The sequence below is a fragment of the Sander lucioperca genome, chromosome 18 (genome assembly GCF_008315115.2).
Source record: "Sander lucioperca isolate FBNREF2018 chromosome 18, SLUC_FBN_1.2, whole genome shotgun sequence".
Taxonomy (NCBI): domain Eukaryota; kingdom Metazoa; phylum Chordata; class Actinopteri; order Perciformes; family Percidae; genus Sander; species Sander lucioperca.
This window is the reverse complement of record NC_050190.1, coordinates 2,906,586-2,930,386: the sequence shown is the minus strand read 5'-3', so window position 1 is coordinate 2,930,386 and position 23,801 is coordinate 2,906,586. Positions and strand designations below refer to the sequence as shown.

At 41.6% G+C, this 23,801-nt stretch overlaps 1 protein-coding gene and 2 long non-coding RNA genes across 6 annotated transcripts in view; 2 read left to right on the top strand and 1 right to left on the bottom strand.

Annotated features, from left to right (window-relative positions):
• Positions 1-23,801, top strand: part of LOC116036818 — a 397,754-nt gene that overhangs the window by 347,155 nt on the left and 26,798 nt on the right. The window lies entirely within an intron of this gene.
• Positions 1-23,801, top strand: part of esr2b (estrogen receptor 2b) — a 59,987-nt gene that overhangs the window by 9,392 nt on the left and 26,794 nt on the right. Inside the window, exons 1-6 of one of the 4 annotated variants that reach the window (XM_035994510.1) lie at positions 4,924-4,967; positions 6,850-6,939; positions 13,389-13,920; positions 16,892-17,091; positions 17,309-17,425; positions 19,821-20,180. In XM_035994510.1, the coding sequence (XP_035850403.1) occupies positions 13,490-13,920; positions 16,892-17,091; positions 17,309-17,425; positions 19,821-20,180 (1,108 nt within the window). In that variant the 5' untranslated portion in view covers positions 4,924-4,967; positions 6,850-6,939; positions 13,389-13,489. Of the gene's footprint in view, positions 1-4,861; positions 4,968-6,849; positions 6,940-13,388; positions 13,921-16,891; positions 17,092-17,308; positions 17,426-19,820; positions 20,181-23,801 lie in introns of those variants that run through there. The other 3 variants (XM_035994511.1, XM_035994509.1, XM_031280483.2) reach the window with 3 other exon arrangements.
• LOC118493715 lies at positions 14,535-19,320 on the bottom strand. The gene is made up of 3 exons (XR_004895672.1): positions 19,309-19,320; positions 17,143-17,148; positions 14,535-14,649 (listed from the first exon to the last, which is right to left on the bottom strand). It is a non-coding gene; the product is annotated as an uncharacterized LOC118493715 (long non-coding RNA).

Below are 23,801 nucleotides of genomic sequence, written 5' to 3'. Positions count from 1 at the left end.
CGCTTTGTACACCGCGCACCGCCGCTCCTTCAGCTGTTTATGAAAAATCATAAAGTTGTAATTACCTGACTCTGCAGAGCCGTGTGCTCTACTGAACTCAAGCAAACTGTCATCAGCTCTCTCTCCCCTTAGGGTGAGCAGCTTGAACAGTGACAGGACGTCATCACTCGCGAAGTCATGGCAACCAAATAAACAACAGGGCGGGTACTACTCACTCAATCTTAGGCAAACAGCGACGAAAGCCGCGACATGAAATCCGCACTCAATGCGTGTCCCGTGAAATATGACAGCTACAGTTTATTGGAAAATAGCATTGTGGACACTGAATTTGATGAATTTACTGTTTATCAGACCCCAGATGAGACAATAAGCTAACGTTAGTGAACGCTGCGTGACGGTCCCTCTGCCTTTGACTCCCCGCTGTATTCCTCGGACAAGCTGTATTAACGTTACTGTTTTAAAACCATTTTTATTAATGTTCACTCAGCGTTTTGTTGTTAACTGTGTGTAAAATGAGGGGTGAAGTTAAATCACCCTACGGTAACGTCTATTTGCTGGATGGTTTCAAGGTAACGGTCGGTAGCTAACATTAGCAGATAAGCCATATAAGCCCATACTTTTTGACGTTCAACACTTTTATTGAACAACAGGCATGTGACATCAGTCATTAGTGTTACAATACAACCCAAAGCAAAATTACATATTTGGGCATCATCATACACGCATCGCTACAGCGAGTTGTCCAGGACAACTATGAAACTATATTAAGTAGTGTTCAAAGGGATCTGGCCAATTGGTCTGCGCTGCCAGCATCACTACGGTCCAGGATTGCTGTTGTTAAAATGAACATCGTTCCCTGTGTGAATTTCTTAAGTACAATGATCCCCTTACCCCCAACAATACATTTCTGGAAGAAACTTGATACTTTAATTCGGCAGTATATTTGGAACAATAAACAACCTAGGCTAAAATACTCTACCCTTCAACGTACCACAAACACGGGAGGCCTGGCCCTCCCCAACTTCAAAATGTATCACACAGCCTTTCAGCTACGTGCCCTCAGAGTGTGGATGGACCCCTTATCTACAGTTCCATGGAGAGAAATAGAGCAAAACCTCACTGGAAATCTAAGACTGCAAGACCTTGCCTTTGCAGGTGTGTGTCCAAAAAAGTGTATGCTAACCTATGGCCCTATTATCACCAACATATTCCATATGTCATTTCAACCATATACACGAAACAACGTTTCACCGTGGCTCAAGTGGTGTTACCCATTTAAAATATATAAAAACGACATACGAAACAGGCTACATTTAGTGCACACACATATGCTCCGTAAAGTTCAGCTAACACATAGCTACTAGCATTAGCGCTTGGTGGGCTGTGGTATAAACACCGAGTATAAACACAGCCGTAAATTTGCGTGGGATGTAGAATGGTCGGCATTTTACAGTCACAAACTCCACCAGCAGTTAGCAGTTCGTTGGATACAAGCAACCCATTTCTGCAACAGGCAGGCCGTGTTAACACGGCACACCTCGACTAGTCTTACCCGGCGACAGAGCAGCAGGCTGGATAGTCCGGTACAGCAATATTTCCACAACAACAAAAACGCAGCAGTCTCTGAACTCGCGTTGGGAGTTTCGTTGAAGTTAGATGTAGTCCAGTTTGTTGTCTAATGAGCGGACACTTGCAAGCAGGATTGATGGAACAGGTGGCTGGCTAGCGTTAGCTTTCCACCGGCAAACTCGTTCAACGTTCCCCACTGATGATGTCCCTTCAAGGGCCAGAGGCATCGAGCAACACTGCTGGTCTCCATAGCAGGCGGGCAAAGCTGTGTCGAGTATTCCGTCTGTAATAAAGTGTCCTGCATATTCTCCGATCTTTACATGTATCCCGGTGGTACACGTGTGCGGTAGTTTGAATGCACATAATTGTTGTTCTAAAATTTCCCTCGGGATGAATAAATCTAACAGTTTCTGCTGAGAAGCTAAGTGATGATCCAAGATGGCTGACGCTCGTTTTCACCTTGGCAATCTCCGGAAAAAAGCTGACAGTCCAACCCCCTATGGGCTATGCGAAAGTAGCTCCTAGTACTGGCTGTAGTCCTTTGCCTCTGGGCAAAAATCTTCCGATGACGCAAAAATCGTCATTTTACGTCATCGGAAGATTTTTTTTCCAGACCCACAATACAGAGATCTCTCCTCTCAGGGGGACATGAGGGAGGGAAGCACGGCCATTCAAAAATACTACCGTGTTTCTGCTGATACAAAGTTTAATGCTAAATCGGTGAAGTATCCCTTTAAATGGTTTGTTGATTTTCCTGTAAGAGGATTAGTGTCCATGTTAGTTATGCTAGACTGATGCAAGTATCCATAGGAGAGCTCCCAATGGTAAAGAAATGGGAGAGAGAGCTGAGCCCTGAGAGGAACACATTTAACACAATTAATTGGGAGGCAGTTTAGGACAACATTTTCCACTGTTCCAAGAACCCAAATCACCAGTATATCCACTTCAACATATGTCATAGGACACATTGGACTCCTCAGAAGAGATATGTCTCTAAAGTCATTCCCACCCCCTATTGTACGTTCTGTCAACCTGAACAAACTGGAACTTTCCTGCATATCTGTGGTCTAGGAGTGTGAACAGGTGCATGAGTTCTGGAATAAAACAACATCAATAATATCTGATGTGATAGAATGGGGAATTCCTACTGACCCGATTGTTTTGTTACTTAATGACGACTCTAAATTACACCTGCTTGCGAGACAGAGGAAAATTTGGCTTGCCGGCTCAACTGCAACCAAGAAAATGATAGCTCAACGCTGGCTCCCCCCTCACTCGCTTTTGTATAAAACAGTGGTTGGCGTATTTTCTAGACATAGTTATGCCTGACCTCTCTACAGCAAGGATTAACAAAGCCAAATCAGCAACTATTACCCTATGGGAAAGCGCAGCAGCACAAATATCAGACCTAATGACCTCAGCGCCACAAGAACTAGAGGAGAGTGATTAGGCAAGGTGTGATTTCTGTTTGTTTGTTTGTTTTTGTTTTCCTCGAGACCGCAGAGGGTGGGGGGTGGGAGAGGGTTTTTGTTCTTGTGTAATTTGTGTTTCTCTGTTCTGCACACCATCTGATATTACCTGTCATACATTGTGGATTTTGTTTTGTATGTGTGAATGATATAAATGGTGCTAATAAAAAATTGATCACAAAAAAAAGATTAGTTTTATTTCATCATATTGCCTACTTGTATCCAAACTTTTATTTTCATGTGAGTTCTTGCTTCAGTCCATACTGAAAAAAAGAATAAGTGATATTCAACTTGACTTGAGCACTTAACTTGAAATTAGGGTTGCACGATATTGACAAAATGTGATATTGCGATATCGATTATGAATATTGCGATATCGATATTAATTTAATATTTTTAAACATGTCAAATTACGAAAGTTACGGGAAAATGCATCAAAATAGATTCATAACAAATTAAACAAGTTTTCTTACAAGACAAGGTTTATTTCAACTGGACATATTGGACTGGTACAACATGATTAGTTCCGTTTTGTTCTCTATCTATTTCTTCACTTACACTGTCACTCTGTTGAAATATGCACACACGTCACATGGTACGTTCCATAGGGTTTGTCCCGTAGTGGACCCGTGCGCTGATGTGTACTAACATGTGCAAGTGGCACAGTAACTGGTCAATGAAATGATGATCATTACAGCGTTTCAAGCGGGCTCTAAATCAAACAACTAAGCCACACAGCCAACGGACGGGACGCAGCGCTGCACAAAATAAAATAAAGATTGCATACTTATTGCGACACTTTCGATATATTGCGATAACGATATATCTTGCACCCCTCGATTATAATATTGCGCAACGTGATATTGCAATAATGATTGAGTCGATATATCTTGCACCCCTACTTGAAATCTATTAGATATAGAATAGATTGTATAGCCTATTTTTATTTTTTTACTGTTTAACTCAGTGAGTTAAACATCCCTATAAATGACCCACGTGTTTCCAGATCCATGCACTAAATTTAACAAATGGCAGATTGTTCACTTCAAATATCCTTTTTTTTTTTAAGACTCAATATAAGATATGGATTTTTCTTTGCAGTGAGAAAAAAAACAATGTTTCCATGTGGAACAGAGACCTTTGACCTGTCATGCTGTATGTTGCTGCTGAATAACATAAAAGACTGCTAGTTTAGTTAACCTTGATTTTGTTGTGTTTATTCCAAAGAAGTGATAACAGCAGAAAATGACTTGGGGGAGGGTGCACTAAGCTGGAAACTATTAATGAACACAGTAGGGGTTACGGAGTTTAAACTAGGGTACCAGCCAAGTGGCTGCTAGGTTTTTTTTCTTCAAAAAAACAATGGTAATCTTTTAAGTGGCTGAATCCAAGAAGTTAATTTCAAAACCTGGGTTAAACATTTGACATTTGGGTGGTATTCAAATATAAAACAAAAGAAACATAATTCAGTTTGGTTTCTTACTTGCCTGTTACAGAATACAATTTGGTTGTTGATCAACTACAGAGGAATTTATTGTAATAGTTATACATTCATGACACTTTATCCTTAGACTGTTGCTCACCATCTCCATCAGGAGGCTTGTCCCCATGTTTGCCCCTGTATTTGAATGGATTATTGTGCAAAACTCAAGTTTTTGTTCACTGGAAATTAAAAAGTAATTAAGAAAGAAAGAAAGAAAGAAAGAAGCAGACATGTAGGCAATATATGAATGAATCAGTGGAATAAAAGACAGAGTTGCATTGAGATAGTGTCCTTTGACCCTTGCCTGCCTGGTGGTTTACTATGGAATGCTGCCATGATCCCCAGTCTGTCCAAAGCTCAAACTTCGGCTAGACGTTCTGACAAAACAGTTCTTTTACATAGTCACTGGATAAAAGCCTGACTGTTGAGCCACACAACCCGCAAAAGTAAGTAAGCTCTTAAATCTTTTTGATCTAATTTGATTCATTGTGCAGGTTGGTGAAATGTTTAACTTCAGGCTTTCAAGGCAACATTGATCAAAGACTTATTTTAATTTAGGTAAATCTGGGCTGTGAATATTTAATTCTGGCAATTCTGAGAAGATATTCAGGTGTGAAATGTCAACCAGGAGTTAGTTTTACCATAATTATTTCTGTTACTGTGCGTCTTGTGTTTTTTTTTTCTCTAACAGTTTGATTTCCCGACATACAGCCAGTCTGAAGTAGAATCCCCTCCTCCTGTGTAGTTGCTTGTTTTGTAAACCTTGATCTGGTTACGTTTAGCTCTGAAAAGTTCAATTTTCATGGGCACAATAACATTTTCATTTAGCGTATCAGTGGATTAAACTGACAGCATTATCCATGGTCACTCCCGACCAGTGTAACAGCAGAATAATGAGTAGACACGCAATATTCCTGCATGGTTGTCATATGAAGGGCTGGCTTACTGGACAATCGTCTCTGCCAGTTAGAGGCCTATTAACGTCAAATCCTTTTGAAACAACAAATCCAGACTGGAAAATTGAGTTTAGCTAAAAAAAAAGAAGCTTTAGCTGATAGTCTCTACCATCTTATTGAAGTTGCTTAAATAGTAATTGATTTTAGCCCCTAGTTGCAAGGAATTTTGCTTCTTTCATGGTGATTCTAACAAGGATTAAAATGGGGACTCACATTAGTTATTGGAGGACTGGAGGATTATTGGGTTGGAAGTTGGTCTGTGTCCATTCCAGTTATTGTCAGTTGCAGTCAACAGCTTTTTGGAGGTTTTTTAAAAAAGTTTTTTAAGTAAAAACTAAAAAGTGTACTGTTGCCTTAATTGTTCAGGAGGTTATGGATTTTGAGTATGATTAAGTCACACTATCTAAATACTTAGCCATAGTTAGCCAATTGTTATGGTACAGTTTGTTCTGTAGGTGATCAGTGTCAGTCGATTCTCAGTGTCTTCCAGACTTATCTGAAGGTAAAAAACAGTTTATCTGAGTTGATTGGCTGCATCCCAATTCCAAGGCTGACTCAACCCTTGAACTTTTTTCTTATTCTTTACTTTATAAAGGACAACACACATTAATCAACATTTCTGAAAATGTGCCAGTGTTAGCTAGCCGTCTAATTTTCAACTGTAGTCCTTTGGCCAGATGACTTTAGACCAGAGCAGCAGGAAACAGCAAGACATTAGTACAGGTTAAACTATACAGACAGTAATCAACAAGACCCCATACAAACAGCTAGAGCAACAAATAAGCTTTTTCAGTAAGCCATGCAGAGCTACAGAAAGCAGCAAGACATTTGCACAGTTACACATCAGCAGTATCCCCATTCAGTATAATAAGTTGAACTTGAACCATACAGCCACCCAGACTTAAACGTTTCTAAGTCACTATGGAGTTGCCCTGAAAATAAAAACTGGGACAAGTTACATGAATGCATTTGTGAATGTGATGTTTAACATCAACACATGAAGGGCATAGTGTACTAAGTGAAAATCATATCTGCTGTATCTACAAAAATGTATCTGTAAATCTCTGTGATCAACAGCATGTTTGGACTGGCTATGTGTCCAAAATAAGATTAAAGAAGGCTGTAGGGCTGCATTTCTCTGATGGATTTGAAGGAGCATTTTAGAATAGACTAACATGTTGGCCTGTTAATGACGTTTTAATTCTAGAAAATATTTGAGATAAATTAGGACATTATTGTGCTTGTATCCTGTATTCAGAGTGAACAGGTAAGTGTGCATTGTTTTGCTCAATGCCACTTTGACCTGTCATACACATGTTGACTGTTCATGCAATTGACCTTGCAACTGTTTGGCATGGTGTCTCCTGTCTAGGGTTGGGTACGGAAACCCGGTGCCAATATCCTTGTTCCTATACGGAAAAGTTTCTATACGACCGGTATGGACCTGACTAAATGGCAGCAGGTAACATTAGCCTACCAATAGCTAGTAGCTGGCTGGTTAAAATACTGAAAGCTAAAGAGTCTAAACTGTACGTACACACCGCCGCCGTCATTCATTTTCAATGGAAGCTGGCTTCTCTCAGCTGCAAGGAGCGGCAAATCGGTCGGCATCACATTTTGGGCGTTCTGAGCGACCAGAGCGTCAATCAGAAAGTTGAAAGTAGGTCACTTTATGGTAATGAGCTGAACGCGGTTCAGTGGCAAGCAGCGTCAAACGCCAGCAACCAATCGGAATATAGACGTCCTTCGCGTTGGCTGATTCCGGAGAAACATACGATATAAACTTTTGTTCCTACCAAAACATTAGTTCCGAGAAAATGGAGGAAAAGCTCATAATCGCCGTTGCTGGGTTCCCTATCATTTATGATATGACGTTGTTTGCATATAGGGACCAGTTAACGTTACCTGCCGGTCACATCGTCTCTAAACAGTCCGCTCACAGTGAAGTCCTGCACGGATCAACAGCTGGCGGCTGCTCGCTCTGCCTGCATTCTGCTGTGGTTTAGCGGCTAACGAGCGAGTTAATTGCTAACAGACACCGCTGCGACCAACAAACAATACAAATTCTGTCATTATATATGTAATTTATAAAAGGTTTCTACTGTCAATGTATTGGCCGTGCAGTGGCTGCTTGTGCTTTTTCTTCAATCATGTGTTGAACATGATCGAAGAATGCTACCACATCAGAGCGGCGAAAGCGTCAAAAAGCTTCCCCATACTTTTTGACAAGCGTCCTTGACAGGGCAGCCAGAGCTTCTTGCAGCTCACGTACAGAAAGTGTGGCTGTATTGGATTCCAACACCGGGACGCTCAATGGTGTTTTAAGCCCCCAACGTCTCCTTCCAGGCAGCGCTGCGACCGTTGACTTCAAGGCACCTAACCCTAACCATAACCATTGCCTAATCCTGGTGCTTTCCAGGCAGCACTGCCTGGAAGGAGACGTTGGGGGCTTAAAACACTGATAAACCACCGGGATGTACAACTGGACTGTCGGAGATAGAGAAACAACACTGACGGGAGTTAATGGTGTATTCAATTGCACCTCGAGAAACTCAAGCTGTTGTTGACGCTTCCGTGTCAGTACTCCTGCCTGCAAACAAAATGGGGGTGTGCCGACCGCCATCTACTGTAGCTAACACACTGACTGTGGAGAATTAGCTCATACAGCCACACTTCTAAATATCCAAACTATCCCTTAACCCTTTTTATTTCTTACAAAATAAATATTTAATTCATAAGCAATAAAACTTGCCTTTGCTCAGTTCAACACACCCAGGGGCTGCCGTAACAGCCTGACTTGGTCTGGTATGACCAGTAGCTTATGGTGGCTAATGTTAGCTAACATCAGCAAACATCAGATAGATATTGGGTAAGTGACCTTATCAAGTAAATTTTAGCATGTAACATTATCCTGCGGCCACAGTTCAGTTCTCGCTATTCAGCAAAAGATTAGGCCCACTTTGGAATTAGGGCTAAAGCCAAGATGCATAGCTTTATGTCAACTCTTCAGAGCCTTTTTCTATGGATGAAAGTGGATTCTCACAGTTCTTGCTCACTTTGTATCCTGTACTCAAGAATTTCTTCTCTCTTAATGCTGTAGAGTATCAAATAAAGGCAAACATATCACAAAAGATACGTAAAAACCCCAAACCTCCCAGATATTCCAGCTGTGTGTTTCTATTGTGATTCATGGTGCGGCTGCTGTGCTGTTGATTCTTGCACTGATTAACCAGCTGATGTCTTCTCTGGCACAGTTTGGTTACAGTATTATTTATTTAGCAATCTGCGTGAGGTCACACAGGCTTTTATATTCCGTCTCTGTAACAACTGTTCATAGTTTAAATACACTGTTAATAATACAAAGCTGTTCTCTTCACCTTTGACACAGTAAGTAAACTGTGCGTCATTTTACTTAAAGTCTGTGGGAACATTTGACAATTTTTGGACTGGTACTAAGGATTTACAGAAACTCTAGACTGATTACAAAACCTTTTCAGGAGGGTTAGGTTTGGGTTAAAACGTAGTGGCCATCAAGCACGGGCACAAGGGGATCATAGATGTGGAAAATCACTTGAAAAACTCCTTTTAAAAAAAAACTGGTTTGGTTATTTATAAAGCCATCTAAAAGGAGTAAGAGTGTTTTTAAATAGAGATTAAAGAAGCCACTGGTCAGTGGGAGTTACTTTCACAAAGATTCCAACGATCTACCCCAATCTCAATCTCTCCCCCCGCAAGATTAAAAGAAATACCCCGGCGTCACATTATGACAATCAATTTTAAACAATGATGAATATTTAAATAATGAAAGGTGCTCTAAGCGATGTCACGTGTTTTTTAGGCTACAACATTTTTTGTCACATACAGCAAACATCTCCTCACTATCCGCTAGCTGCCTGTCCCCTGAACACACTGTAAAAAAAGCAGTCTCTGTAGACAGCCCAGGGTCCACAAACGCTAACAAAAACAATCTGTGCCAACCTGCACCACGAAGCATACACAAACAGTGTTCCAGCATTCCAGCCAATAACCGACAAGAAGGATTTGGGGGTGGTGGTAGGGGGTTAGTGCGTGGAAGCATGGAAGGGATGGAGAGGGGACGGGATGAGGAGGAGGGAGGGGCGAGCTAGTCATGTTTTGTTTGAAAATACTTTGAATGTCAACAAGAAGTAACGTCACCCAACATCGCTTAGAGCACCTTTTTAAAAAGGTGCTAATAACATTCAATAACATAATATACATTTAAACTAATCTAAAACAATTCATGGGGTTAGAAACACACTGTTTGAGTTAGGGTTAGGTGCATGTTCATGTCATTGGTCGTTAGCATTACCAAAGCTACATTAGGCTACCTGTTTATAAAAACGTTCAATTCACGATCAATCAATTGATCAATCAGCAACGTGCAATGCAACTCTGGTCTTTTTGATACACAAACTGAAAAGGTTTTGAAGGTGTGAAGGTGTGAATTAATTTTGGTTAAAAAAAAAAAAAAGAAAAGCATTCGCTCATCATCTTCATTTATATAAATAAGTATCTCATTAAGTGTTTTGTCAAACAATTTATTCCTACACTCCAACGGAAAGTTCAACACTGTTCAATTTTCTGTTTCAAATTTTATTCTAAGACAGCAAAAGTGTCACTTTTAAATTGTCCTGTTCAAACTTAGCTGCTTTGCCATCATGTTTACTGAGAGGCAAATATTAGAATTACACAACAACTCTCATTTCTTGTTATTGCTGCAGTTGCAGCTTAAAATGGAGATAGTCTAGGTCCTGGGTAAGATATGTATGTGCTTCATTTAGTGGACTGAACTGTTATAGACTAATATGACCCCATTGAACAACGTGGGATGTGTGCCAAAATCTCTACCCGGGACGAAAGTCCTGATAATGACCACAATAGTACACTACAGGTGAATGGGATTTTTTTTCTCCCTTTTATAGATATCCTCATACATTTCTACCAGTTTAATCTTCATATTAAGAGAAATACCTTTTGTGTTACACTTTGTCTTAAAAAAAAGTGCAAATTAGGCAATATCTCATTAAATATGCGTACATATAAACTCTTGAAGCTACAGATTTTCTGAGGTGATCACAATGTTTACAATGACCACGTAGTGTAAGTGTAAGAATTCTGGTTTGATATTTTTAATTGTGTTTCTGTAGATGTTCAGTGTGGATGCTGTGTGTGTGGGGGGGGATGTCCTGTTTTGTGCTGTGTTGAATGGGAAATTATAAATACAATTGTATACAAACATGGGACTTTTTTTAAAAGAAAACAAGCATTTGATTAATATACAGACATTTTATATCCAACCTTGCTATTACCATTATCTAAAGTGAAGAATACAAAACAACAGATTTATGGTAAGATAAGCTTTAATTAATTTAAATTTATCTGTGGATTATGGGGGTTAAAAAATAGAAAAGTGACATGCCATGCTTAAGGTAACTTGTTTGAAGTGGGAAATATTTGATGGTAGAAAAAAAATAAATCTAGCTTTTTTGAGCAACCTAACAGTAGTATAATTGTTTATTTACAGGATGAGGTACCTCTCACTGCTCCTTGTGCTACACCTAAACCGATCAATCTCGACGAGTGCATCCTATGCCAGAAGAAGAAGCAATCTGAGTACCTCTCTAGTGGTGAAATTGGCTGGGGTGTTATTGTTTCGCTTGCCAAACAAACAAAGATCAATGACACTTGAACTGCTAGGGTTCTTCAACTGACAGTGCAAGAGCAAGATATCATAAAATACCACACCAAATCCTGCTAAAGAACATTTCAAAGGGATATGGCTAAGGATGATCGCACAACCCAACCATTAGAACAATCTGAGCCATCTCAGCAGAATGGGTGTCCCTGTCGGGTAGCTGGTATCCGTTGTTGCAAGTACTGCAAATGCAATGGAGGCAATAGTTCTATAAATCCTATCACTGAATGAGCTCTCATCATCATCCCCATACCTGGACTCTGTTGTGAAAGTTTTACCTTACCAGGGAATTGTTTCCAGCTGTAGCCCAGTCCAGCCCAGTATTATCTATGTGACACTGGATGGATAAGTTGTTCTCTCACTCTCTTCGGATCTTTTGGAATTTTGTAAAATAAGGTTTCAAATATGAGTAATTGGTATGTACCAACTTATCTGTTCTTTGTGAGGAATAACTTCATGACATGAAGACACTGTAACTTCATCAACTTGTCTGAGACTATGTGATCACAAGTTGTGATGTACTGGTGATGACATTTTCCCCATTTTGCAAAAAAACAAAAAAACACTAGCAGCTAGCTAGCTAACAAACTGTAGTTAGCTAGCTACAATACACACCAAATTAAATATAAAACTGAAACAAATTCATTATAATTATTTAAATACACAAAATTACAACTCATATAATAATGACACGTAATAAGTGTACCAGCAACACAAAAAATAAAGAGTAGATTTCCTTACTTTTCTTGATCTCATAAGTCATCTTGCTTGACAGCCATGTGCTCTGCTATGACCTCAGGTCACTATGGCTGCCAAATAAATTTTGTTGAAAAAAGAAGTTGGAGGTGATGACATGATGACAGCAATATTTAGAACAGGTAGGAAATGTAAGCTTTTAAAGTTTAGGTTAATAAATAACTGGCAATTCCTGTACGTTGCTAGTTGTATGTAATAGGTTGACTGTTTTTTAGCAATTTTCTTTATATCAAATCAGAATGCTTACACTCTTCTATGACCTTATAATCATGGTCATTGTGAACATTGTGATCACCTCAGAAAATCTGTAGCTTCAAGGGTTTATATGTACGCATATTTAATGATATTGCCTCATTTGCATATTTTATTTTTTAGACAAAGTGGAATACAAAAAGTATTTCACTTAAAATGAACATTAATATGGTAGAAATTTATGAGGATATCTATAAAGGGGAGAAAAGGCCCAGTCACCTGTAGTGTGATAATACTGTCACCTGTTGTGGTCATTTTCAGGACTTTCGTCCCGGGTAGAGATTTTGGCACACATCCCACATTGTTCAATGGGGTCATATTAGTCTATAACAGTTAAGATATTCTCCGCTAAATGAAGTGCACACAAATCATAAACACTGCTCATTGTCCCAGACTGAAAACTGTTTTGATAAATCAGTAAGTATTTGACGCATTGTAAATTTGACCAGATGGTGTAAGACCGGGATTCCAGGAGATCAACCAAAAGTTATTACAATTCATCCATTGGGAAAGATGAATGGCTTTGCCAAATTTCATGGCAATCCATTCAATAGTAGTTGCCATATTTCAGTCTGGACTAAAGTGATGGTTTGAATGACCAACATTGGTGTCCCTACTAGGGCTGGGTATTGTTAAAAAATATTCAATATCGGTACTGATACCATTACCGTGACTTTGATACCGGTTTCTAAACAATCCTTTTTTCGATACGAATTTTATAAAACAAAAAGAAATTACAACATTACACTAACATGTAATGGCAAAATCTTTTTGTTTATTTTTCAGCTCCTACTACATGAGCCCCGTCTGTCTGTGTAACGTAGAGTTTTTCCTGCGTGTCTCTACGACGTGTAAAGTTAGACAGCCAATCACAAACATTATTAGATCTCGGTAGAATCATGCTACATGCTTATTGGCTCACTGACGCTAAGATTTACTCCTTAGGTATTGAAATCAATTATTGAATGACGAGGCATTTTCCGATACTCAATACTAGGCAATTCAGTCGGTGCCTAAACATTTTTGAATTCGGTAGCCAGCCCTAGTCTCTATAGCCACTCATCAGCTCATAGGACTGTAATTAGGACCTGCTTTACATTGAAATGTACTCTGACATCTAAAAATCTGACTTTTCAACCAAATTTAATGTTTTACCTGCAAACCCCCAATCTCCCCCTCTGCCACAGGGCTTGTCTTCGCTAGAACATGGACTAAAATTAAAGAGGAACCAGCTGCATCATCATATTCATCACCACTGTGGACATATACACGCTAGCTTCCCCCTGACATGGCCTCCTCCCCCGGGCTGGTTGCTAACACGTTACCGCTGCTTCAGCTACAGGAGGTGGACTCCAGCAAATCTTCCGAGCGGCAGAGCTCCCCTGGACTCCTGCCCGCCGTATACAGCCCTCCTCTGGGCATGGACAGCCACCCCGTCTGCATCCCCTCTCCGTACGCAGACAGCAGCCACGAGTACAACCACGGCCACGGCCCTCTGACCTTCTACGGCCCGTCCGTGCTGAGCTACGCCAGGCCACCCGTCACTGACAGCCCGTCGTCTCTGTGCCCCTCCCTCAGCCCGTCAGCCTTCTGGCCCTCCCACAGCCACCCCAACATGCCCTCACTGGCTCTGCGCTGCTCTCAGCCGCTCGTCTACAATGAACCCAGCCCACATGCAGCCTGGCTGGAGCCCAAAACCCACAGCATCAATGCCAACAGGTAGGTGTCCTGACACTGATCCATGGATGGCCAGAGCATAGCAATAATACCTGCTGATAGAGTTTGAGGGTAAAATGTTTAGGAATTGAAAACCTGTTGCCATTACATTCTCTAGAACCGGGGTCTTTAAAGGGTTTTTAGCCAAGGGACCTTTAAGTTGCATATTAAACTGGGCCTACAATAACGTGTGGGCAGTCTAAAGCCTTTATACATACCTTTTAAGTGCAATACTATCAAAACAATAATTGTTGGCATGATTTTATAAATCATTTTTTAATCTATCTATATACATGTGGCACAGTGAATCCTTAGGATGAACTGTACCTTAGTTATTAGTGATCTTAACAGACCATATCCCTCATGTTCTTTCAGTCTAGCTTAAATGTTAACTAACATAAACTGTAAACTGACCAGCCAGCATTTATCATGTATTTTTAGCCTGGTTTAGTGTCCCTTTAAAGCTCGGCTCCGAAACCTACATACAGTATCCTTAGGATTACCAGCCAGCATTTATCATGTATTTTTAGCCTGGGTAAGTGTCCCTTTAAAGCTTGGCTACGAAACTTACATAGGCATCCTCAGGATTCATCATGTTCCCTTTTTTTCAGTCCAAATAAGTGTCCTCAAAAATATAGATTGTAGACTGAGTAGCCAGCATTCATCATTTCTTACAGTCTGGTTAGATGTCCCTTCAACGGTTGGTTCCAAAACTTACACTCAGCGTCCTCACTAATCACTAATATAAGCCAGTAATCAATGGGTTTTTCCTCCCCACAAACTGATTTATATTTGCTAATAATATGTTGTATGTAATGATTTGGTGCCCCCCCTGCAGTAACTCTGAGGATCCCCCTTCCCCCCCCCCCCCTCCCCCCCCAATAGCGGTCCCAGACCCCCTGCTGAAAATCTCTGCTGTAGAAGCTTTGTCCCACAGCTGTCATAAAACATATTTTGTGGCAAAAAACGTGGCTTTATATTTGGATTGGACTACTTAGAACTGTGCAGTCCAATCTACGTATGTGGCATGACAAAAGTCTAAATGAATTCTGCTGATGTGTGTTTTTGGACTGCGATTAGTTCCCTGAACGTCTTTTTAATATCTTTGCCACAGACCTGAGCATTTTTAGCTATTTTTATTTTTTATAGGTTCTAGAGGTAAAACCAAAACCGAGGCTACAGTACAGTCTGTCACACACCATTCATGTCATGTGTCACATGTCTCCTCTATGGTGGCCGAGACGGTTCAACACAAACAACAAAAGGTTAAACACAAATACAAAAGCCACAACACAAACACAAAAGCTTAAACACAAATACAAAAGCTACAGCACAAACGCAAAAGCTACAGCACAAATACATAAGTGACAACGGAAGTGAGTGACAACGGAAGTGAGTGACAACGGAAGTGAGTGACAACGGAGCGTGTTGTTGACAAACTGTGTGTGTGTGTGTGTGTGTGTGTGTGTGTGTGTGTGTGTGTGTTCTTGTTTAACTATATTCGTGGGGTCCACTAACCAGGAATACAGTATACTTGTGGGGGCCGGACAGCTTTGTGGGGCCAAAATGCTGGACCCCACAAGGTTAAAGGTCTGTTTGAGGGTTAAGACTTGGTTTTAGGATTAGGGTTAGACTTAGGTTATGGTTAGGGTGAGGGTAAGGGTTAGGTTAGGCATTTAGTTGTGATGGTTAAGGTTAGGGTAAGGGGCTAGGGAATGCATTATGTCAATGATGGGTCCCCACAAAGATAGTGAGACGCTGTGTGTGTAGAGAGAGAGGGGGCGAAAACATTTCAGTGTTGTCTTTTTCGTCAACGATATTGCATGTTGATATCACCACAGTCAGCGTTTAATGACAGCGGTGTTGTCTCGTGTTGTATGATCGTTAATGAATTCAACACTTAATTTCCACACAGGTTTAGTTGCTTGACGGTTAACGTCGAAGTATAGATTTGATTTGCGGGGGTATTTTGCCAACGGTAATGTTATTAGTGTTATAAGTTAACAGTAGACTTAATTAACCGGACCCCAGGTGATTCTGATGAAAACTACTGTCTTCGGCCTGTCAGCTCCGAGATTGTCTCGCATTGCACAGCGCTGTGGAGGATGGAAGCTCCAAGATTAGGTTATGTTCTGCCTGTTTTTAGAAGTGGTGAATGTACAGCTCACGGCAACGTCAAGAGTTTCCTCTTAGCGAAATAATAGACATGGAAAAGCCAGCATTACGTAGCGCTTTTTTTCCAACCTTATTCAACACAACAGTCGCGATGTTCCTGTCAACTATCCGGTCGTGCTCCAGGAACATGAAGAAAAGTTTGCTTGTTATATCCAGCAATCATGTTACGTTAGAAGCAGCAGAAAGTGAACCGCAGTCCCAGCCTGTAAACCCTTCCGCCCTGATGGCAGTCCAGTGGCGGCGGGGTGGTGCAGGGACAAGAGATGAAGCGGCATATGCTGCAATCACACAAAATAGGTAAGGTGGTTTAAATATTCTTCAGCTAAGATGATCATTGGATCATAGGAGAGCCTGCACACAGACATCATTGGAGTTGATTTGGAGTTGGATCTCAGTGTGATGACCAAAGTTGTGTGCCTGCCTGAAGCCCGAGCTAGTTGACTCTTACGCAATGATTCCAGTGGATGGATTACTCTCACCACAACAGTTGCTTTAGGATTCATCTCTTTCTCTGTAGTTATACTTTATAATTAGTAATCATCTGTGCTAACAGTTGATAGTCAAAATGGCACTGGCCGTGGATGCTGGAGATTTATACACCCCATTATGTTTCAGTTATGAACCCTGTGAAGTTTTTGGATGCAATTTTCCAGTTGACTGAAATGTGGCTGTGGAGACGTTTTTTGGCAAAAGAGTACCCATTGGAAGACTAATGACATGATGGTGGTGAATGACAGGCGAAAATTTTCCAAATGTCAAGTTGTCCCCCGTTTTTCACAGAGTCTGTTTCATCCCGCAGCTCCATCATCGGCTGCAACAAGCCGCTGGGGAAGAGACCAGGGGAGGGAGTGGAAGGCATGAACTCCTCCCTGTGTTCGTCTGCTGTGGGGAAGGCCGACATGCACTTCTGCGCCGTGTGCCACGACTACGCCTCGGGGTACCACTACGGTGTGTGGTCCTGCGAGGGCTGCAAGGCTTTCTTCAAGAGGAGCATCCAAGGTATCAACTTCTGTCTTTCTGTCCAGGATTATTCACCGTATTACACCAAACATTCAACTAAATATTACACATTCGATTAATCACGGTCTTCATGATTAGCTTATCGCTTTCTTTTTCAAATCTCCATTCAAAAACGATTAAAAGTTCAACCCTAGTCTATTCCTACTCCTCATCCATTGAAAGTAATTGTGCAGTATGTCTTTCCTTTCCTTCTTAGGACACAACGACTACATCTGCCCCGCCACAAATCAATGCACTATCGACAAGAACCGACGTAAAAGCTGCCAGGCCTGCCGCCTACGTAAATGCTATGAAGTGGGCATGATGAAGTGTGGTAAGTGCTCACCTGTTTCATCTGGGTTTTGGATGTTTTTGTCATCTTTCCTGCAGCAAAAAAAGTTCTGTTAGCACTGAGAGTGAAAATGTAAAGGTGTTACCTGTGAGACCTCTGAAAACATACAGGAGAGGAATCATTTAAATACTAATGTGTAATCATTTATCAGGATTTTTTAATGCACAGATACAGTATATTATCTACTTCTAAAAATACATATTAATAGACATGTCAGCTAATATTGCTCAGGGGATAGCAATCTGAAAGTCAGGCTCTTTTCCAGCAGATGAGATTTTGCCTCCAAGTATCGGCAACACAGTGAATTGAAAGTGTATTTCCCAAAAAGTCAACTAGTTTTACAGATTTTCACCACAGAACTGATAGTAGTATATACTAATAGTCCAAATTTCTTACAAATAAGAATTAGGTGCTGACTTTGAGATTTCTGTTAAGTGTGTCATATTTGACGTCAGGACACATTGAGCTCTGTTGATTACTCTGTGAATCTGGTCTGGCTCTTCCACACTTTTCCAAGTGAGAAAATAGTATTAAACGTAGGGATTAAGGGCCTTTTGTGTTTATAAATTCCTTTGCTCTACTTAAAGAGATATTTTGCTGATTTTAAATCCAGATCTGTGTCATGGCAGTGTGTTTTAGATGAACAGTGGTTGGCTTCCCTCCACTCCTTTGTGCACTGGCGCCACAGAGAAAAGACAAACACTCTACACACTCACTCATCTAAACACACTGTAGCCACACTATTCAGTTACCATCTGCCCACTTTCATGGCATCGACTCATCCATTCTCACCTGCCTTCATTCCCTCCTAATCACGGTCCATACTCACCAGACCCTCCTCCACAGCGCTGCAGAGGAGGTTCTGGCTAGTCCACACAGGGATTGGAGAAAAATGTGCTCTGATTTATTGGCATTTCTTTAAACCAATCACAATCGTCATGGGCGGTGCTAAGCGCCAGGCAGAGACACGGTGCCGCTGCAAAATAGCCTCGGGAAGGAACTGAGGTAGGAAACCTTGGTAGCTCACCTGGTAGAGCATTCGCCCATATATAGAGGTTTACTCCTCGACGCAGTGGCCGCAGGTTTGACACCGCCCTGCCGCCCTTTGCTGCCCTTTCCACTGGATGCGGAACGTCTGCGGAACGTCGACGGAGTCATTAGGTTTCCATTAAAGTCAATGTGTGTATTTCCACTGACTGTGGAACGTCTGCGTCCCTACTCCGTCCCAGTTCCGTCAGTCCGCAGCCCTCCGGAGCAGATATGTAGAGCTTCTATTTTTGACGGACGACGGAGAGCTCCGCAGCAATTCAGCACAATTCAGATTGTGCGGGAGAGGAAGTCGAGCACAGAAACAAAATAAAACATCCGGTTACTTTTCAAAATAAAATACACATTGCTCACGGCGGGTCATATTTTCCTGCACTACACCTTGAAAACACAGCACAGAGTTTTTTCCCCTCTACTCCTCTGGATGGAAACAAATGGTTGTTGGTTTTGTGGTTCTGTTTATAGAAACTACATCCTGTTATATCACGCGAACATGTGTGAACTCGCGAGATCTCGTGGTCGGCTGGGGGTATTGACGGACGGCGGAGCACATAGCCGTTCTGCAGCGGAGCCGGTCCGCAGACGTTCTGCATTCTGTGGAAATCCACGGTTAGACAAAAACCTATGGTTGTGCCTTGTGCGTGATAAAAGAAAAAGCATAATGGTCAAGCCTCATCATCTGCTTTGGCCCTGAATGTGTGCAAATAAAAATAAATGGCTTAAACGGAAACATCAGTTGTGATTCCTACATTATTGCCGATGTACCATGGTTATGCTCAAACTGCTGTGAACCAATCCTAGAGATAGATTCTACACACACTGTCCAGTGGACATCTTTGACAATCATCTTTGTGTGGACAGTGTCCACACAAAGATGACATATATCTGAATTAAAATCAGCAAAGTATACTTCAAAGAGGTATAGACTCTGCTACTAATAATCAAGGTTTCCAATGCATCTAAGTTGTTAAGAAAGATAGTGTATTTAGTTGTTTTGTTCTTGTTTTCAAGCTGCTAGTAGCCAATATTTTATACTATCACTATTTAAAGCAACACTAAATCATTTTTCCCGCTTCGGTCCCCCTACAGGTTGGAAGCGGAATTGACCATTACATTACTTTATGCAAGTTTGCCAGATCGGGTAACGGAACTGAAGTTCGAATGAGACATAATGAGACATTACGACAGTGGTAATGGACAATTCCGCTTCCAACCTCGGGACCGAGGCGAGAAAAGAGCTTTAGTGTTTCTTTAACTTTGGAACACATGAAACAAGATGCATGTCATCTTACATAACCTGAACTTTTCTCATGCTGTCTTGATGCTCCAGGTGTAAGGCGTGAGCGCTGCAGCTACCGGGGAACCCGACACCGCCGCGGTGGACTCCAGCTCCGGGATCAGACCGGCAGGGGTTTGGTCCGGGTGGGGCCGGGTGCTCGGGCCCAGCGGCATCTCCACCTGGAGGCTCCTCTCGCCCCGCCTCCCCCCCTCCCTCAGGCCAACCACGCACACCAATCGGGCATGAGCCCAGAGGAGTTCATCTCCCGCATCATCGAGGCGGAGCCCCCAGACATCTACCTCATGGAGGACCTGAAGAAGCCCTTCACCGAGGCCAGCATGATGATGTCCCTCACCAACCTGGCGGACAAGGAACTGGTTCTCATGATCAGCTGGGCTAAAAAGATCCCTGGTAAGACCCAAAACTGTTGAATCCAGTCTTGATATTAGGGCTGCACAATTAATCGAAATTTTATCGAAATTGCAATATGGACTAGTGCAATATCGAAATCGCAATATTTGTTAAAGGCAAAATATGTGTCAAACCGTTCTGAATGAAGCGTTGGTCCCAGCCTACAAATCCTATCTTTGTGGGGCGACCTCTAGCTCACCTAGTAGCGCGTAGGCTGAGTTCTTTGCAGGTTCGAATCCTTTGCTGCGTGTCATCCCCTCTCTCTCTCCCCCCTTTCCTCTCTATCCACTGTCACTATCAAATAAAGGAAAAAGCCCCCAAAAATGTATCTTTAAAAAAACAAAAAAATCTTTGTTTGGAACAGATCCTCGCAAAAGGATAAAAAAATATTAAAATGAAAATGATTATAGTGTGATCACTATAATCATTTTCATTTTAATATTTTTCAATGAAAATGAGAATAATGAGACAAAAATGATCATTCCCTTCAATATCGTGAATCAAATTGCAGTATCAGTCAAAATAATCGCAATTAGATATTTTCCTCAAATCGTGCAGCCTACTTGATATGAATCCTTATTGCTGAGCCTTTCCCAACACATCTAACCTTGGAACTGTTTCATATATCCAAATCCTTGACACAAAAATCACATCAGATATTATATAACGCATAAAAGTGACAGTATGACATAACACATTTTTATTTTGTAGATTGTTGTTCAGGTTGATTATTTAATTTTACATTTTAGTTGTTTTTACCAGTTTTTTACCTGACAAAAACCTCTGGCATAGGGGTTTTAGTATGGAGATACTAAAACCCCTATGCAATGACAACACGGAAAATTAATCTGCATCTTTGTTTAAAAACTCCATATTTTCTGCTCATTCCTTTTACTTTTGGAAATACATGTATATATTGCCTTGTACATGTAATCCAGTGTACATGTAATCTAATAAAAGCGGAGGCCTTCTGGGTGGCCCTGCTGAGTGAAAGAGCCATGGCGAGGTTTAGTTCAGGGTAAACATTTTGGCCATGTGTTCACCGCTGAGGATTCTGGGTCAGTGAAAGCACTTTGGCTTTGTCACCATCAACAAATGTGTGGAAGTCAAGCTGGCTAAAAGCCAGCAGCCAAAGCTGAGGGTTCTAGAGGTAAAACCAAAACCGAGGCTACAGTACAGTCTGTCACACACCATTCATGTCATGTGTCACATGTCTCCTCTATGGTGGCCGAGACGGTTCAACACAAACAACAAAAGGTTAAACACAAATACAAAAGCCACAACACAAAAGCTTAAACACAAATACATAAGCGACAATGGAAGTGACAACGGTGAGTGACAATGTGACAATGGAGCGTGTTGTTGACAAACTGTGTGTGTGTGTGTGTGTGTGTGTGTGTCTATTTGTAGGGTAAGACTGAGGACATGCAACAAATAATATATATACAGTATATACAGTGAGGAAAATAAGTATTTGAACACCTTGCTATTTTGCAAGTTCTCCCACTTAGAAATCATGGAGGGGTCTGAAATTGTCCTCGTAGGTGCATGTCCACTGTGAGAGACTTAATCTAAAAAAACAAATCCAGAAATCACAATATATGATTTTTTAACTATTTATTTGTATGATACAGCTGCAAATAAGTATTTGAACACTTGTCTATCAGCTAGAATTCTGACCCTCAAAGACCTGTTAGTCTGCCTTTAAAATGTCCACCTCCACTCCATTTATTATCCTAAATTCGATGCACCTGTTTGAGGACGTTAGCTGCATAAAGACACCTGTCCACCCCATACAATCAGTAAGAATCCAACTACTAACATGGCCAAGACCAAAGAGCTGTCCAAAGACACTAGAGACAAAATTGTACACCTCCACAAGGCTGGAAAGGGCTACGGGGAAATTGCCAAGCAGCTTGGTGTAAAAAGGTCCACTGTTGGAGCAATCATTAGAAAATGGAAGAAGCTAAACATGACTGTCAATCTCCCTCGGACTGGGGCTCCATGCAAGATCTCACCTCGTTGGGTCTCAATGATCCTAAGAAAGGTGAGAAATCAGCCCAGAACTACACGGGAGGAGCTGGTCAATGACCTGAAAAGAGCTGGGACCACCGTTTCCAAGGTTACTGTTGGTAATACACTAAGACGTCATGGTTTGAAATCATGCATGGAACGGAAGGTTCCCCTGCTTAAACCAGCACATGTCAAGGCCCGTCTTAAGTTTGCCAATGACCATTTGGATGATCCAGAGGAGTCATGGGAGAAAGTTATGTGGTCAGATGAAACCAAAATAGAACTTGTTGGTCATAATTCCACTAACCGTGTTTGGAGGAAGAAGAATGATGAGTACCATCCCAAGAACACCATCCCTACTGTGAAGCATGGGGGTGGTAGCATCATGCTTTGGGGGTGTTTTTCTGCACATGGGACAGGGCGACTGCACTGTATTAAGGAGAGGATGACCAGGGCTATGTATTGCGAGATTTTGGGGAACAACCTCCTTCCCTCAGTTAGAGCATTGAAGATGGGTCGAGGCTGGGTCTTCCAACATGACAATGACCCGAAGCACACAGCCAGGATAACCAAGGAGTGGCTCTGTAAGAAGCATATCAAGGTTCTGGCGTGGCCTAGCCAGTCTCCAGACCAAAACCCAATAGAGAATCTTTGGAGGGAGCTCAAACTCCGTGTTTCTCAGCGACAGCCCAGAAACCTGACTGATCTAGAGAAGATCTGTGTGGAGGAGTGGGCCAAAATCCCTCCTGCCGTGTGTGCAAACCTGGTGAAAAACTACAGGAAACGTTTGACCTCTGTAATTGCAAACAAAGGCTACTGTACCAAATATTAACATTGATTTTCTCAGGTGTTCAAATACTTATTTGCAGCTGTATCATACAAATAAATAGTTAAAAAAATCATACATTGTGATTTCTGGATTTTTTTTCTCTCACAGTGGACATGCACCTACGATGACAATTTCAGACTCCTCCATGATTTCTAAGTGGGAGAACTTGCAAAATAGCAGGGTGTTCAAATACTTATTTTCCTCACTGTATATACAGTATACTGTATATAATCAACAGGGTGGTGAATGAAGTTTGTGCTGCCCTAGAGCAACCTCAGCCAACTGTGGTAGAGAATCAGACTCTGTGATCAGTGGAGTGAGGGGTGGGAGTACAGTTTCCCCTCTCTGACATCGTCCCAGCTGTGGGGGAGTGGCGGGGGGGAAGCAGGCCAGCTACTGTCTTTTTCAACCCCTCACCTGGAAAAGTTTCAAGCTGCAGGGAAGAAAGCACTTTATTACACCTGCATAAAGGTCCTGAACCTGCGGCCTTTGCCCGAGCTGAAGGAGTCGAGGTGGACTGAGTTTTTTGGTCCAGACATTTCCCCAAAAGGCAGTTGGTGTTCCCTGTACAAGCTGCCCATTGAAAAGTGGGCAGCAGACCTTCAATGGAGGATTGAACATGGGGCTATAGCTACGAACAGATACAGAGTGCACCTAGATCCAGAGCTAGGGAGGGATGTATTTTTTGTTTTCAGGTGGAAACACTAGCACATTTATTTGTTCAGTGTCCTCGGGCTGTCAGCTCTGCTAGAGCTTCTTAAAAGGTGGGTTCAGGGTTT